This window comes from Athene noctua, chromosome 2, assembly GCF_965140245.1.
Source record: "Athene noctua chromosome 2, bAthNoc1.hap1.1, whole genome shotgun sequence".
Lineage (NCBI taxonomy): Eukaryota > Metazoa > Chordata > Aves > Strigiformes > Strigidae > Athene > Athene noctua.
The window spans coordinates 168,158,361-168,175,802 of record NC_134038.1 but is presented as its reverse complement, the minus strand read 5'-3'; the positions used below and the strand labels follow the sequence as shown (position 1 = coordinate 168,175,802).

At 35.0% G+C, this 17,442-nt stretch overlaps 1 protein-coding gene across 5 annotated transcripts in view; it reads left to right on the top strand.

Annotated features, from left to right (window-relative positions):
• The window catches only part of NKTR (natural killer cell triggering receptor), a 51,682-nt gene that overhangs the window by 17,327 nt on the left and 16,913 nt on the right, over positions 1 to 17,442 (top strand). For 4 of the 5 annotated variants that reach the window (XM_074901102.1, XM_074901101.1, XM_074901099.1 and 1 more), the window contains 7 exons: positions 462 to 549; positions 9,429 to 9,458; positions 10,312 to 10,457; positions 11,659 to 11,881; positions 12,440 to 12,595; positions 13,731 to 13,818; positions 16,374 to 16,519. In XM_074901102.1, coding sequence (XP_074757203.1) covers positions 462 to 549; positions 9,429 to 9,458; positions 10,312 to 10,457; positions 11,659 to 11,881; positions 12,440 to 12,595; positions 13,731 to 13,818; positions 16,374 to 16,519 — 877 coding nt within the window. The remainder of the gene's footprint in view (positions 1 to 461; positions 550 to 9,428; positions 9,459 to 10,311; positions 10,458 to 11,658; positions 11,882 to 12,439; positions 12,596 to 13,730; positions 13,819 to 16,373; positions 16,520 to 17,442) is intronic. The other variant, XM_074901100.1, reaches the window with a different exon arrangement.

The following is a 17,442-nucleotide window of genomic DNA, read 5'->3' as shown; positions in this document are numbered from 1 at the left end:
TGGCTATCTTAACATGCCATACCAGGGAAATGGGTTTTTTCTCTAGATCTTTCTACCTGAGGTGCATGCTCTGTAAATAATGGTATCATGTATTTTAAGTCTTGTTCTAGGATGTCAGTAAGTCTGCCAACCTTGTTCTTATTCAGAAAATGACGGATTTAAATCCAGGTCTGTGAGAATCTAGTGTTTATTGAAGACACTAATAATGAGTTAAAATTTTTTTCATTAGAAATATTTGTGCTATATCTGAAACTTTAAAAAAGAATGCATTTTGTCTCGTAACTGCTTCTACAGTAATTTCCGGGAGGCTTGTTTCAACTTGATTTTTGTCTTTTACAACCTGTTTATGTTTCTTTAGCAGCAGCAAAATTTCTCCTTATAACATCCATAAGTTACTAAGAAAATTAGACTTGTGTTCCTTGTCAGGGAAAATCTGACAAACATATTTTTTCTTCAAACAGATGAAAACTTTATTCTCAAACATGACAGAGCGTTCCTTTTGTCAATGGCAAACCGAGGGAAACATACCAATGGTTCCCAATTTTTCATGTGAGTAGATGTGATATGACAGTTGAGCTTTTCTTAAACAGAGAAGCGCTGTTCATGAGAAAGATGGTATTGCTAAATTATCTATAATGTTATCCACCTTATTTTAAATAGGGTTGAGTGGGTACCTGCAGTGTAAGCTACAGTAGGAAACATTAGTTATCACAACTTGCTTGTGGCATTTATTTGGATTAGAAGCTGGTACTACGTGGGTATTCCTTGTTCATTTCTTTTTACCATAAAAATACGGTTTATGCAGTAAATTCTTAGTGTCCAGAAAATAGATTCTTTGGCTTTGTATGTGCACCAACCGAATCTTAAGAAGTTGAGCATTGGGTACAAGAGGGAGTGAGATCTAGAGGTGGTTTGTATGGTTTTGCATGTGCTCTTTAAAATATGATGATTTATGATTTAGTTTGGGGGCATTTTGGTTTGGGTTTTATTTTGGGGAGGATGAGTGGGTGGTTTTACAGTTTTGGGGATTTTTTAAAAATTTTTTTAAAATTTTGGAGTGTTTGTTCCTGACATGCTTTTCTTCCATATCGCTGCATAGTTCTGTTTACTTGTGCATATGCCAGCTACTTTGGTACCAACACTATGTAAAACTATGTGATGACAATAAGATTTTTTTCCTTCATTACCTTAAAAAAAAAAAATCCATTTTAGTATGTAGCTATATTCTGCTAGATTGTAGAAAACTACCATCAATAAATACTCAGTTCTGATATGTCAGGGTCTTCTGATTAAAGCAGTTGTATTCTGGGTTCAGTATTAGTATTTTTAAACTTGCTAATTTTTATGTAATTAATCTTCCTGTTAAATTACCTTTAAAAATTGCCTTTTGTTAAACAGTTTGCATTTGGAAAGATCTGGATTATAACTTTGGGCTTGTGCTAAGAAGTACTTTGTAAAATAACACTGGTGTTCGAAAGTAAATTTCAGGGTAGCAACTAGAAAAACTATTTTTTTCTTTGCCATCTTTCTTGGGGGTTAAGAATGAATGGCGCTTCACTGTCGTCAGTAAAGGAGTAAACTGTCCTCAAGAATCTTTCTTTTTTTTTCTTTGCCTGAAAAAGACCTTCAATATGATATGATGAAGTTCAGATAAGAGACATTTTTAGGTCTATTCCTAAAGAATGTCCTAAAAATGGAAAATGAATAGGAACCTAAGGAAGTCTTGCACAGTTACCACTGTTGTGACTTTCCATAGAGATAAAATTTTAAATGTCAAAAGCTTGTTTTCTGGTACCTTCAAACCAAATTTTAGATGTTATGCTTCTGTACAATAAGTCTAAATGGATATGTATACACATTAATATGGAAAGCAGTGTCTATATAAAAAAAACCCAACCTGTGGTTTAATAAGCTGTCTGAAAGACACTGGTTCACTATTTACTACTTGGTGACTTATCTTTTGGGTCTCTTCTCATAATTTTCCATTTTTAAGCTTATCTGAACAGTATACATGAAAACTTAAATGATATCACATCAGTCAAGCAGCTATCATTTGAGGGCTCTAAAGTTTCTTCTCTCCTGCATTTGATTCAGAAGTAGTCTTCTTTTCCTTATGCATTGTAGACTCAGCTTACTTGTTCAAACACCTTGTCTCTCCCCACGTGCCAAAACAACCTAAAGTTGTTTTGGATGCTAAATTATAATTTACATAGGACAATAAAATTAACAGTATTTGAGAGCACTTTCATCAAATACAGAAGTATTTTGAAAGATGCAGATTTCCTCAAAAATGCTGTTTTTTCATAAATTCATTGTTAGTTCAGTGGGAATTCAGGCAGAGTAAGATACCTAAACATAATAGTTTCCATGTAAGCTAGATTCACATCAGCTGCCTGTAGGAATCTGAAGCTGTTTTTAGTGTCCTGGGGTGTCCTACTGGGCTTCAACTCTGGGAGAGAAGGCTGTGGATGTTCTGAAGATCTTGACTTACCTGCATGCCCCATGCAGATTTCTTGGATATCCTGTAATGTCGTATATGGCACCAGCTTGCCCTAGAGTCAGACAAGTGAATCAAGATCAGGAGCAAACTCCCGATATAACTGATAAGGTTTAAATGGGCTGCTGGCTAAGTCGCATGCTCTAATGCTCTAGACTTTGGTGTGACCTTCTCGACCAGGGCTTTTTAAATTTTTCTGCATGCAGACATCTAATACTGTTTGAGACACCACTGGGAACTCCAAGATAGGGAGTGCAGATATGATGTAGCACGTGCATGACACCCTGCACTCGTGGAGTAGCAGCTGGAAGGCAGGCAGGATATGGTAGGGTGTCTCAAGATGCCTAGATGTTGGCAGTTGAGCCGAGATCTGATCAGCAGCTGAGATGCCTACTGCACTTGTGGATGCCTTTAATATATTGGAGTTTATGCGTTTAAGCTGAATCCCACCCTTGGCCTCCAGTACTGCAGCTGATCCTGGGAATGAATATGTACAATTACAGATTCCGTACAGAAGCCACTGAGGCTGCTCGTCAAGGCACATGTGTATGTACACAGTCACTTGCAAAGTCATGTTCATGTCTGATAACTCAGTTTACCAATAGGCAAGGATGAATGGTGAAACATACAGTTCAACAATCTGTCTTTTTGTACAGGTTTTTTTTAATGGTGGAATTTGGTTTGTGCTTCATAACATGGAGAGTTTGAATTTCAAGATTGAAAGTAGGAAACGGCTAAAGATTTTTATCTAGGCGTCTTCTGACTTAACCTTAAAACACAATATATTAAAGCAGTTAGTCTTGCTTGCTGACATTTGTCTGATTACTTTAGGGAATGTACCGTGCATTTATACAGCTTTTCTTTAAAATGTTTGTTTCCTTTAGTGTAATATGCTTTAAGCTGCAATTAAAATGTTTCTTATACTCAAAAGAACGCTCAGTTATTCGGCAGTTTATTGTGAGGAAAAATGGTCTTCGAAAGTATAACCTGAAAATTGTGTGAAAGGCAGTCTTCAATGGCAGCCTTTAGATTTTCTTAAAAATAGTTTGAACAAGTTTTTAATTTTATTGACTAGTTTTATAGAAAGGGAAATAGTTCATCTCCATCTGAACTTCTTTAGACCTCTGTTTGCATTTTTTTTCATAGATAACTTCAGGGATGAGAACTCTTTGTTTCTCTATCATACACACCTATTGTAACAGTGCAAATAAGTTTCTTTTATGTAAGTATTGGCCCATGTAGGGCTAAAATAATAGCAAGAATTCTGACTATAACAGTTCTGCTTATTCATCTGAAGTGCTTTCCCTGCTTATCACAGAGAAGTGTCATTTGGAATAACTAGTCTTTACAGAAAGTAATAAGGCAGCAAATATGTCTTTGGCGGACTGCACTAATAAACTGGTCACAACAAGACTCTAGACGATGCCTAAAAATTGTTGAAAGTTGAGCTGCAGCGGTCAGTTTTACTTCAAATAGAAGCTTCAGACTAGTCTTAATGTGAACAAACATCTGGCCAATCCTAAAGTATCATCAGCTTTCTTTAATTAATCAGAAATTTCTTTGGCATGAATGAGCTTGAAGCATTTATAAGTAACAGGGGAGAACCAGGCATGGAACAGATACTGTAAGTATTGTTAGGAAGGTCCAGTGAGGCCAGTGTGAAAAAGAATGAATGTAAATTAAAGCACTGATAGAAACTGTCAAGATGCACAAGTAGACTAGAGAGAAATGTGTGTGTATATATAAAAATATATATTTTTCTTATAAAAAAATGTCAGAAGTTCTGTGTTCAGTGCTCGTTGACTAATTTTCCCCACTTCTTATTTTTTTTCCTTACTTGAATAGGAGCAACAGTTGGGTTGAAAGGAGAATGCTTAGCTAAGGCAGGACTATGTTTTTCATTCACCCATACTTTAAATAAGCCATGTCTATTCACACATGGGTCTGAAACATTTCCTAGTCTGAAGAAATGCATCTTGTTGAAATCCGGCAGAAAGGTTACACACATCATCCCTTTAAAATGTCTGGATTTGTGAAATACTGGAATTTCAGTTTTCTTTACCCAAAGGGATCTGTTGTAACATTTTACTGCGGACCTGTGTCGAAGATAGCTGTAAGGCACCAGGTTATAAATTGGCTACTTGTATTTTCAGATAGCGCTATTATTTAATTTGATTCTTTTTTGTGAATAACTTCTTTTAGAACCATCAGTTACTTAGTAAGTGTTCTAAGCACCACCTGAGTGTGTTAGTCTTCCTTTAATTGTCCTGTTTCCACGTTGATACTCAGATATGGAATCCTTAGGTTGGAGTAGGTGCTGACAGGAACCACTGTAGAATCCTGTTCCCTTTTCTATATATTCCAATATCTGGTTTGAACTGTTGCCAAAAAGATGATGATGATGATTATTAGTTATTGGGGGTGTGCATCTAGAGCATTTAGAGTTGGGGGGGGGGGGGGATAGTTGACCTGTTCTGGGATGTTCCAGCTCAGTGGCTGTATTGTTGGGTACTGACGTTCTTGAGCAATGTATTCTGCTTCTCGGTCAAGCTGATCTGATAATGGTATCTGATAATGGTCTCTTTAGAGCAGTTCCATCATGCGTGTGGCCATACAAAACCTGCTAAAGGAAAGTTATGATGCAAACTAAGTGCAATTCTTGTGAAAATTAGTATGTAAAGTACTACAAAATTAATGAGACTCCTGATCCTAAATGCTTGTATGGGCTTAACTTCATTTCCATTGTCATACAAAATCAGTGAAGGGACAATTAATACAAAACCAGAAATGGCTATGCAGAATGAAGCATAAAGAAAACAATAGGAGGGGAAAAAAAAGTAACCACACTCTTTTTCAGTGGGATTTTTTATGTAATAATTAATTTATTGCCTTGTTATTTAGCCATGTAGTTTACTAAGGAATATGTCCTTATTACAACTTAAAGAGGAGTCCTGGGTTTGTGTTACCACTTCAAATGCTTGAAGTTCTTGCCTCTGTGTTCAAAAGCTATTGAAAACTTGAGGCTGTTTTGCTATTACTGCTAGATTTCTATTTTATTCCATATTGAGCTTATTGGTTTAATGTGTCTCTCAAGCTCTGCTTTCTTGCTCAAAACTAAATAGCTTCTTTTGTTTTTAGAAATGTTTGTAACGTGTGGTGCCATGCCTTGTTACTAAATTCAAACAAGCTAACCACTTTGCTAAATGAAGGATAAAATTGCGGGGACTCTTGTTTCAATTTTACAAATTATTTCTGAATGTTACAAACTTATTAGAAGTGGTTAATTTCTGAGTCTTTTTGGTGTCCTTAAACAGGTCTTTTTCTAATCAAGTTAACTTTTTTTTTACTGTGAATGAAATACCTTTGAGCTAATTATTAAAACAGTTGACAGTGATATAAAAATCTAAACATTTCCGATAAAAGGGGCTGATGTTGCATCACCTTAGAGCAGAAGTGGTATATGTGCACTTATCACACAAGCTGGTCCCATTGGCTTGATCAGAAGTGCACAGCCTGTGTATTCACAGGAAGCTTTTATGTGTAATAAGTAACCAACAGATCACTTCAATGCTGGAATAGGCAGAGACATAATTAACAACTAATAGTTTATTGAGGAGGGGGGGAAATATGGATAAGCTCCATTGATAATGTGTTTTTAAAGCATTGCTGATGTTCAGAATTATACCAGAGCAAAAGTATGGGATTAGCTGGTGCGTATGTTTTGTCTTTTTGGCATCTGCAATGTGTGTGTATTTCTATAATTCTGAACACAAACCATCTAGTAGCAATGCGTGTATTTTAGAGAAAACACCTGGGTTTCTTAGTTTTAGAAAAGCTTCATACTACAAGGAAGATGTCAGCTAATTATGAAATGTATGAAGTTGTGGAATTACTGACTTAACACATTTCATTTGTAACTGAAAACATTTAAGCCATGGGGTGCCACCCTATGAAGTATATACTTAGGACTGGATTCAGTAGAGCATTTGAACACCAATGTAACTGCAAGCATGTGAATAAACCCATTTAAATCAGTTATTCATCTGCTTAAAGTTGTGCATGTGTTCTAACGCTTCTGCTGGATTGACACTTAGAGGGGAGTTGGGAGGATTCTCTTTTCTAACTGTTTATCTTTGTAATAGTGTATGCAAGCAGGTTATGTCTGTAGGTTTGTTTTTAAGGACGACTTACTGTAGTTTTCAAAGTACCTTGTATTCTAAAGAAAATTTAGAGCCCTCTTTTAGGCATCCTTGTTCTGCATACAACTTGATTAATATTAATTTTAAACTTGTATTTAATAAAACATAGACTCAGTTTTGTCTGAAAATGTATTACAATTTATTTCTGCCATTTTTGTGTAAAATTTACAGAAACAGTGTTACATCGTGCGCTCCAAAGGTAATGTCTCATTCCTCTAAGGCTGTGTCCTTTCCTTTTCTTCTTTCTGTTTTTATCTTTCTTGTTTTTCTGATCATATTGCTATTTGCATTGAATCCTTTGTTAGGACTGAGGTTCTTGAGGGGGGTGGGTGATGACCTACTTTTATCAAAAAGATGCTTTTCTATTCAGCAATATCTTAAACCAATTTACTTTAAACTTCAGTGAAAAAAGGTATTTCTCCTTCTGTAAATAACTTGGATAATAGTACATATTATAAGGCAGATTTTGAATGTTTTAATTTATAAAAGAACTGTATAGAAATGTTATAATAAAATAGTATTTGGGGGGAGGAGCTCATCATGACCCTAGAGTTCTATAGTGCAAGGGCTGTAAGTAGGTTTTCTCCTGATTAAGTTTTGAAGCCAAAGTGAGTGTTCAAGGATTGAAAGGCAGAACGTATGCAGAAAACTCTGATGTGGTCTTTTAAAGTGCATGTTTGCAGAATAAATGTCAGGTTACCACCCTAACACTGAGATGAGAAAACTTTTGAAAGCACAAGGAGGAGTTGGGTTTCTGCTTCCCATAGGAAGCTTTCTTTTGGATAATGCTTTTCCTTGTGTTTTCACTTTATGAACAAGTAAATGAGAAGAATCCTATCCATTTTATCTATCAAATTCCCACTGTAATGGAAGAAACATCTACATGAGTTTTAATGTACCAACTATCCCTTTCTTTGCTTATTGAGTACTAGTCTAAAGTAAGTACATGCTTAGGTAATTTGCTTAATTGGTCTTCAGGTGCTGCTGCAGCATGGCAGGAGCACATTACTACAGCATTCAGATCAAGTGGGTTTGAACCTATTGCTGTTTATAGCTAATTCTGAGCACTAAGTTTTGTTTATTGTTTCATGGAAGTAACCCGCTTTTATTTTTTCACTACTTGAAATCAGCTTTATAATTAAGCCTGCTTAAACTGTTTACTTAACAGCAGGTTTTTAATGCAGTTACCTTTTGCTCATAGAACTTCAAAAGCTGTAAGAATTTTTGTTTGTAGAAATATGCTGTATTAGCAAAGGAAAAAGAAAGAACACCCCCTACTATTGAGAAATTGTCATCTTGATAGCATTTCTTTCCCTGTGTTAAACCAAAGAAGTTTTCTGTATTATTATGGTATTACAGAAGTGGAAGGTCAGTTGGCATTTGTAGCTTAAAAAAAATCAAGAGTGTAAACACTCCCAATTGACAGTTCCATCTTTTGGCATGTGTTCCAGCACTGCAGTGTTTTGAGTTCAAAACTTGAGTGAGGACCTGTGCTTAAAAAGTAGTATTTTATCATAGCAGTGAAAAACTGACTTCATTGTACCACATCCGTATTAATCGTAAATTTAGAAAAAGCATCTGTGATTGATTATTTATTTTGAGAGAGGGGAGTTCACTGGAAGAAGGCTAGAAAGGCAAAGTAGTGCCTGGGGAGGAGAGAGGAAGAATGTTTTCAAATATTAAAATAGTGTCAAATGCAAATTATCTTGACTTCTATTTTTTTTTCTTCCCCAATATATAAGATTAATGGAAGTTCTGATGTACCTTACTGAATTTGTCTGCATAGCAAGGTTTCCTGTGCAACATTATGCAGGCTTACTTGTAGAAGTAATTTCCTTTATTTCTTGGAAGAGAATACAGAGAAATACCAGGTCATAGCACTGTCATCAAAAAGGTGCATCTTAACATGTAATTATATATGCACAGCCTTGAATATTCCAATCTGAAGTCAACTCAGAAATTTGGCATAACTCCAAATACCTTTTAGGATAGTGTACAAAATGTATTGCAGTTGCATTTCTCTTTCAGGCTAGAAACAGCTAAACGTGGGAAGCTGAAACATAGGGAGGAAGTCTGCATTTATCACAGGAGTAAACTGTAGGGTAGCATATAATGTCTGCTTGCATTGTGCTGCTGTTGCTTTTGGGAAGCCTGTGAGCTTATGAGCTGAAGTGCTGTAGTCTTGACAGCTAAAGGCAGTATTGCTTTGTGTTCTGAGTCATGAGGCCAAGCCAGTAAATGCAGAGTAAGAAAGAAGCAGGGGGGTGGGAAGCAAAGAATCTCTCTCATATGTTAACTTTTCTTTTTTTTTTTTTTTTTAATAAACTGTGACCTTGTAATGTAAGAACCCAACAATTTCAGAAACACTTAAGTTCCACTAGTAACCCAGTATGTATTGCCAAATTGTATCTTCTCTGATTAGCAATGTTAGCTATATATGAATGTGTATTTAAATACACTTCTTTGAAAATTGTTTATTGCATGCATAAAATGATACTTGGTACGACATTCAAGTATGCACAGTTAGCTAAACTTCAAACAAATTTCATATAAAAGTTTAAAAAAATCTGTGAAGTTTTTTTAATTCCATGTATGTAACTGGATTTTTTTGCTATTTTTTTTTGTCTTACCTTCACCTCTTTTCTTTTTTCTGTGCCATTCTCCTCTTTTACTTCATCTGAACCCCTGATTATTTTTTTTACCATCTTACCATCTTGCTGTTTGTCAAACAGAACAACAAAACCTGCTCCTCATCTTGATGGGTAAGAATCTTTTATAGTTTCTTCAATGATGGCTAAAATTTGAAGGTTGTAAGTCTTCATGTGTTATGTTGAAAGTGGACAACAATGGGGAAACATTCCTAAATCTGTGAAAGATTATACAATAGGTCAAGATGGAAAACAAAAGTTTTAGTTCTGTAAAAATTTCAACTTGCAATTTGTTTCCTAAAACTGATCAAAAACTTGGACTTGGAAGGTCTTAAATCCTAACATTATTTCTTTAAAACTGGTTGATACCCTCAATCCATAAATCAATGAGTTGAACTGTCAAATTTAATATATTTGGATAGTACTTTCTTTTGTGGCAGGTTTTTGTGAAGTATGAGGCAAATGGAAGGAGGAAAGAGAAATGTGATATGGTAGAAGAAAACTGGGGATTCCTTAATTAGAACTGTCCCTGCAATGCCAGTGGGAGTTTGTATGCTGAGTTTGTATAGACCTATAAATGGTTCTTTGGGGAAACCTGAGCTTCTCTGCCATCTTATGTATGGGTTCTTGGTCTCCCTGTCACAAAATTTCAAGAAGAGAGGGATGGAATAGAAATGATGATCTGTTTATCCTGCCTGTAGATTACAGAGTAGAATAATATCAAGTATTTATCTTTGATTGAACTGGAGTGGACCTCTGTTTCATGGTGCATGAAATCTTAGCATTGTCATAAATGTAAAAGTAATAAAAAGCTTATTTTAAAATTTAATGCATTTTAAGAGCCAGATGATGTCAGTGCAGCCTAATGTTTCTATTTCAGAATGCCGTTTTTGAATCAGAAATTAATTGGAAAATATTTACAGCAATATATAAATGTTTGTACTTCTCAAATATTTTATTTCTGCAGTGTACATGTTGTCTTTGGACTCGTTATTTCTGGTTTTGAAGTAATAGAGCAAATAGAAAATCTGAAAACTGATACTGCAAGTAGGCCCTATGCAGATGTACGAGTTATTGACTGTGGGGTGCTTGTTACAAAATCAGCAAAAGATGGTAAGTATGCATGTACCTGAAGTTAATTGAACGTTGACAGTTTTCAGAGACTATAAAAATTATTGTCTGAAAATCATTATGGCAAATCTCTAGAGTCCTAATTCTTACAAGCCTTTAAAACTTAAGTCTTGGTCTAGCTGAGGAAGTGACAGAAAGGGAAAAGGTTTTCTAACCTAAACCTTTGTGCCTTGGCAAATGTATGCCTGCTTCCTCTTCTTAATTAATGTTTGAGGTTAATATGGGATACTCAAAAAATAAATAGAAGATATTTTTCTATTGACGACACAAACATACGCTTTTCTTGAGGCTGAATTTTGTGCAGTTTCCAAAGCTTCATTTTAAGACCATGTCATGTTAATATATGTGGTATATGTAATCAACATAATTTTCCTTTTCATGAGAATTCATAGGGAATAAATTATCTTAAATATATGTTTGGACAGTTGATGTACAGTAGTGGAGTGTTCTAAGTCTGTGTTTTCTACTTCACTTCAGACTTTCCGTAAGGATAATGTGTTTATGTCCTTTAGAGAAAGTCAAGAGAATAGATAATGTAAAAGTATGAAGATGCAGAAGGGGAAGAATGACAGAATTTATTTAAAAATAAGAAATATACTACTGAGTCTCTGACTTTTTCTTAAACTTTGTTTTGTAACCTGTGCATGGCTTTCTATTTTTTTTTTTTTTACTATAAATGGTCTTTGCTTATCTGTGTATTCTGTTCTAGCCTCAAGGTGTGAATTCAGTGTTACAATCTAAAATACATTTTTCAAAGGAGAAAAGGGGAGGAAGCCTCCTTCTTAAAATTACAATTTTTCCTTAGCCTTTCTTTATATAAGCTTGGCACAAGTTAATGTTCAACTTCAGTTACAATCTTGCTGTGTATTTAAAAATGTTTTGGCTCTACAGTGATATGACTTATGTGGTGGAAGTTGTGCATGGAAGTTCTTTGAATTTACTTCATAGCAACTGAAGGAATTTTTCTGCAGCTATCTTTGCTGGAAAATATTTGTAGCACTTTATTGGTATGGGTTTAGGCTGGACCCAGTTATATGACATTTTATGATTGTACTTTCATGCACCTCATTGTGAAAAAAGTTCAGCTCCTCTGAAGCAGTACGTGTGTTTGTGTATACATATATAACATTGTCTATTTTGTGTTGTATATATGCACATGTAAATTTAAAATATCTGTTTTAAGCTTTGGAGAAGAAGAAGAAAGTGTGTTCTGAGTCAGAAGCTTCAGACTCCTCCTCCAGTGCATCAAGCTCTTCAGAAACTTCATCTGAAAGTGAAGCTGACAATGAAAGAAGCAGAAGAAGAAAACGTAAAAGAAGAGTTAAAACCAAACAATCAAGAAAACGAAGAAAGGAAGAGAGAAAGAAAGAGGATCCAAAGTGCAAGCGAACCTCAAACCAAAGATGGTGACTAGTCTCTTAAATTAAAGAATTTCAGAGAAATTTGAGAAATTCTACTTTGTCTTCACGAAATACTCAAGTAATGAATATGAAAATGCTTTTATTTAAATTTGGATTTTGATGCTTGATTTTATAAAGAGAGCCAACCAACCAAACAAGAAAAACACTAAAACAGAGCTCGAGTAGATTTTTCCATTAAAGACTTTAAGATCTTTGCAGATAGAAGCTAGAGTGACTTTGAAATGAGTAAGTCTCAGCATTTTAAACTCAGTATACCTGTGTTTAAGTGAGACATTAGGCAAATAATAGATCTTTCATATATCTTTGATTATATTTTTAAAATAGTTCTTGACAAATGGCAAATTAAAAGCAAAATTATTTGCTGTAAAGTAAGAACTGAACCTCTTTCCTTTAGCTTAAAATGGATTGTTAATGAAACATGGTTTGGTTGTTAAGCCACCTTAGTTTGATACATTGTGTGGGCTTGTCTTGGAATTCACTTTGGAAAGTGGTGTTTATTGGTTGAGGGTTAATTTTTATTTATCAACTTATTTTTCCCCATAGCAGTCTTTCTGACAAGAGTGATACAACAGAAAAAGCAGTCGATGTTAGCATAAAGAGGGACAAACCTGTGGTACGTCCTGAAGAAATTCCCCCAGTGCCTGAAAATAGATTTTTGCTAAGAAGAGATGTGCCTGTTGTCAATGTAGAACCTGAACCGTAAGGAACCATTGAGCTTTTGTATTATATTGACTTGATGGAAACTATGCATAAATTCTTCCCACTAATGTTCTATTACTAGTATTAATATTAAATGATGGCTGTAGTGTCAGAATTTCTAAATGAGATTATTTCATCGTCCTTTTTACAGTTTTCTTCGTAATATTCCTTACAGCCTGGATTTTTCAGTGAGATCTAATGAGTTAGTTTCATTGGTCCTTACAGGTCATGCATGTTACGACCTTAAACTCAATTACAGATGATGCAAAAAAAAAATGTGAGTAGTTCCAGAAGAAATTTTGCAATGTAAACCACAGCAGTGTTTGATTGCGAAGGAAACTTGGGATTGGGAGAGGTGACTTTTCATCTTTCTTATACTGAAGAAGAAATTTTGGTTCAAAATCAGCCAACTGGATTTTTATGACTTACGTTACAATTTTTGAAAATAAGATAAAATGAGTTCAGTTACTTTTAGTTCATGTTTTGCACATCTACTAATTTGGAGTTATGTTCTTTTTCTATTTAATTTCTTTGCTTTTGGACTCAGATGAGCTAATACATTACACTGTCAGATATCTCTAAAATCACTTTGGGCTTTTCCTATTTCAGTTAATGGTATAGTCTCCTGTAAGTCTTTTCTTGAAACCTTACTCATGCTTCCAAAGCCGTAGTAGCTGCTTCTTTCAAGGGTATTACACAAACTGTAAAAAGGAGTGCTGAATTACCTTTTGCTTGGGAAAGCAGCAAGGCTTTAGCACCTGTGGACTGTGGTGCTTGCGTAACTGCAAATATCCTGAAACTCTTCTGTCCGTGTTGTCTCTTGTGATCTGTGCACCCAATGCAAGTCAACTTCTTCAGAAGAGCCACCTACCGCTTTGACAGAGTCCTCTGCAAGTTCTTTGTTAGCTTTTATTTACACATAGGCTACTCCTTTAGTCAAAAACAAGTGTATGTTGATTTGTCTTTTGTTGCAGAACTGTAGGTCTTTATTTCTTGGAGAATTCATTGAATTCTTTGTTCTGCCATCTCAGAATAAATGAGTAAGATTAATATTTTGCGTAATTAACCTGAAATTGAATTAAGCTAATTTTTTTGGTTTTTTCCATGTAAGCTGATATTTTATTAATTTATGTAGGAAGCTTCTTGATGCTACACCAGTTCTGACTGACCAGAAACCATCAGTCTCTAAATCTGGACGAAAAATTAAAGGAAGAGGCACAATAGTATGTGACAATTTTTTTACTGTATTTTGTTTTCCTTTCCTCTCCTCTCACCCAGAGTATCTTGTCTGACCTTGATAAGACCTTTTACTCTGCTCCACTCATGGGATTTTCTTGCGGTTTCTGTTAAGTGTTAAAGACTGTAACGTGTAACAGTAGACAGAGGTGTTCCACAGTGTCCTAAGTGTATGCAGCCCTTACTGATGTGTATTGCTTGTCCTTCTGAGTTCTGGTATTTGCACCTTCTGATGGATGTGCAGATATTACTGAGAAACAACAGTTTTGTTGGCAGCTTCGGCAGAATTACATTGTTTGTTCTGCTTTTTGACATTTTTAAGTCAACTTCTCGTTTCCTTTTTTTAGCTACTTAATGTATTTTGTCAGGTTACGTCAGCTGTGCTGGCTAAGACCAAGTCTGTAATTTCATAGATGACACAGCAGGGACAAGAAGTTACTACTTTGCAGTTCTGGGAGTAAAGCATTTTTACAGATTTGCAGACATGGTCCTTTTTTTTATTACCTTTCTCTCCGAAGGCTGCCAACTGTTCATGCAGATTTCATTTCTACCTCAGATCTTTGGTGTATCCTGAAGACTTTTGTCTTAGTTCCACTGTACTCAAGCAAAAGTGTTCTCTCTTCTGTAATAATCCAGAATACAGAGCCAAAAGCACTGCACAGCTACACTGTTTTTCGGTCAGTAGAAGAGGGAGAAACCAAGAAAAGCTTTTATAATTGCACATTTCATTCTGGTATCTTTTAAATTGTAGCATGCCATGACTGAGCATATTCTTCCCCTTTAAAATAATTTATCAGGCAGTATTTGGGTAACCATAAACCAAACTAAGGCTTGGTCCAAAATTCTTTTGCAAAAGAAAAAATAATATTTTTTTTATATGGAGATCAAGCTCTGTATATAGCTGAAGACACTTTTCATTAGAATAGTCTTAATAGAAACTCCTCTGACCATGACTTTCTTATGTGATAGCCACTGGATTTGAGAAGTACTTTTCTACTGATGCCCATGATGCAATTATTTTAAGCCACAGAATGAACAGCTTAGATGGCCGTAGTGTTGACACAAGGTATTGTAGTGTTTGAGCTTCACCTGAGAACTGACCCTTGTTTGGCAGCCTTGACATTAAATCTGATAGCTGTCTTTGCTGCATCTGACAGCTTTCATTTGTATTTGACACTTCTGATAGCCATTAAAGGAAGCCTTTTAAATTGAATGTTTTTAAATATATATATTTATTTTTTAAAAAAAAGCTTAAAAAAAAAGCTTAAAGCTGAGTGGAATTTGCTTTTGCTAGGGATTTGGGTGTCTGTGTCTTGTTTTTCCTAATTTTGGCAGTCTTGGCAAAAATAAGACTGAGAAGCAGTAATATAAAAAATAATTTAGGGCTAGCAATTAGTTGGAGAAACAAATCTTTCTGCTATCTCTAATTAGTCTGATTAGCAACTGTTTATGTCCAGGGTAAGTTTGATGTTTTTCAAAATACTTGTTTAGTTTTGAATCCTCTTAAGTTCTGAGAGACTCCTGAGTCTAATGTGAGAGAACTACGGAGGTCCATGAAACCTTTGCAACCTACTAAATGCCATTCCATCTGTAAAAGTTTTTTTAAAGTAGTCATTGCTTCAGCTCAAAGGCTAGGGAAGCTTCAAATCTCTATGGCAGGTTATCTTTATATTTTTATGTAATCAGGATGTCTTAAAGACTTATGCCTGTAATTAACCAATACATGTATCTTTCTGGCTTTATTCTGGGGGGCAATTTTTCTTTTGTTTTCACATACTGCTTGCTTTTATAAGTGGCTCAAAATAATTGAGGAAACCTTTGAGTCAAGGGGCATCTAATTTCCTCACAAAATTTACCTAAGTGTATCCAACTGGGTAATGGAAAATAATGAGTTAGCAATATTAGAGTTTCTTTTCTCTGTTGCACAAGTAGCTCTTGTTGCCTACTTAAATGCTGTGCCTAAGCATAAGTTTTTAAGTATTAAGCTTCATTACACTTTTGTGAAGGGTTTTTTTTTGCTTGAAGGTGTGTTAAACTGGATTCCTATTTCTGAAGAGCTGAACAGCCATAGCTTTTGAAACAGGGCTTGTCTTTACTCATACAGTTAAGTGTCTGCTAACTGAAGTAAAACATCTGTGCTTTAGTATCCTGAAAAAAGTTGGTTATCTGCAGTAATTGTGTTATTACAAAATGTGTTACCTAAAGGGGATCCATGACTGCTTCCTTGAGTCTTATATGTTTTCAAAAAAAATGATTAGCTGCTAGCCCCTCTCAAACTTTGTGAAATGTTCCCAGAGTACGAAAAGATACAGTTAGCTATGTAATCCAGTCTCACATGCGGGATATATGCATACCAAAAGTGGGTATTTTTGGCAGGAAATCTAGAATTTGTGTTTTCTTCATGGACTTTGTGTGGGTAATGTTATCTGACTTGTGTTATGAAGGTGCATGTGAAATCTGTATAAGAGGCACCATATCTTTTCTATATTATTCAGTGTCTGTTAAAGAAAAATGTATTGTGCATCCCTCTTTGTTTTCATAGCGATATCACACACCACCTCGATCACGATCATGTTCTGAATCCGATGATGATGAGAGCAGTGAGACCCCTCCTCACTGGAAAGAGGAAATGCAGAGATTACGAACGTACAGACCACCTAGTGGAGAAAAGTGGAGTAAAGGCGATAAGTAGGATCCTAACCACAAATTTAACATGTCTTGGTTTTATACACATAAGCTTGAATAGATTGTGTAGATGTATCACATCATTCATGTTTGAATAAAAAATGTAAATATCTTTGTGGTTAACATATTCCATTTAAATTCCAAAAAAGAGAGTAGAAAATTTTCTTAAAACCTTTCTACTTTACTAATATGACATCAGATGAATACATGCTGAAAAATGTCAAAAGAGTTGTTTCTGATGGTGCCATCTTGGATACTTATTTAAGAAATAATTAATATACCTGTTCAGTTTCCTGTTGCTTTCCATAAAGCTAGTCATGTCAAATTTCCTTTAGGCTCAACCTTGGTTATATGGTTTCTTCGGTTACCAAATCAGACAATCAGATCAGTATTGTTTTAGTTGTATATTCTTTCTGCAGTTGCAAACTGATGGAAGCCAGCTCTCCAGAATTTCTTGGTACTAAAAATGAGCTCTTATCAAATTATGATAGATAAACCTCAAAAGGAAAACACAAGGATATTAAATATAATCATTATTGAATAGTGGTGAATGTTTCTGATAGTCTTTTAGCTGGTACAGCAGTAAACTGAACACAGTTATATAGTTATATATATATATATAGTTATATATATATAGTTATATATAGAACTAAATAAGATGATTATTTAAACGTGGTTTAAGAATCTGATATTTGTAAAGTTTCAAGTTCTGTGGACTAGAGTAGTTAAAGCATGAAATCTCTTTACACGGGTTCTACAATATGCCAAATTTGCTGATGGTGGCTGATTCATTTCTGAGAGAAGTAGCTCTCCTGATAGTATATGTAATTCTATATCTTAAAAAGAGTAACAAACTCAGTCAAAACACAGTTGTCTGGTAGTAAAGGAAGGGGGGGAGGTGGGGGGGTGTGTGAATTTTTTTAAAA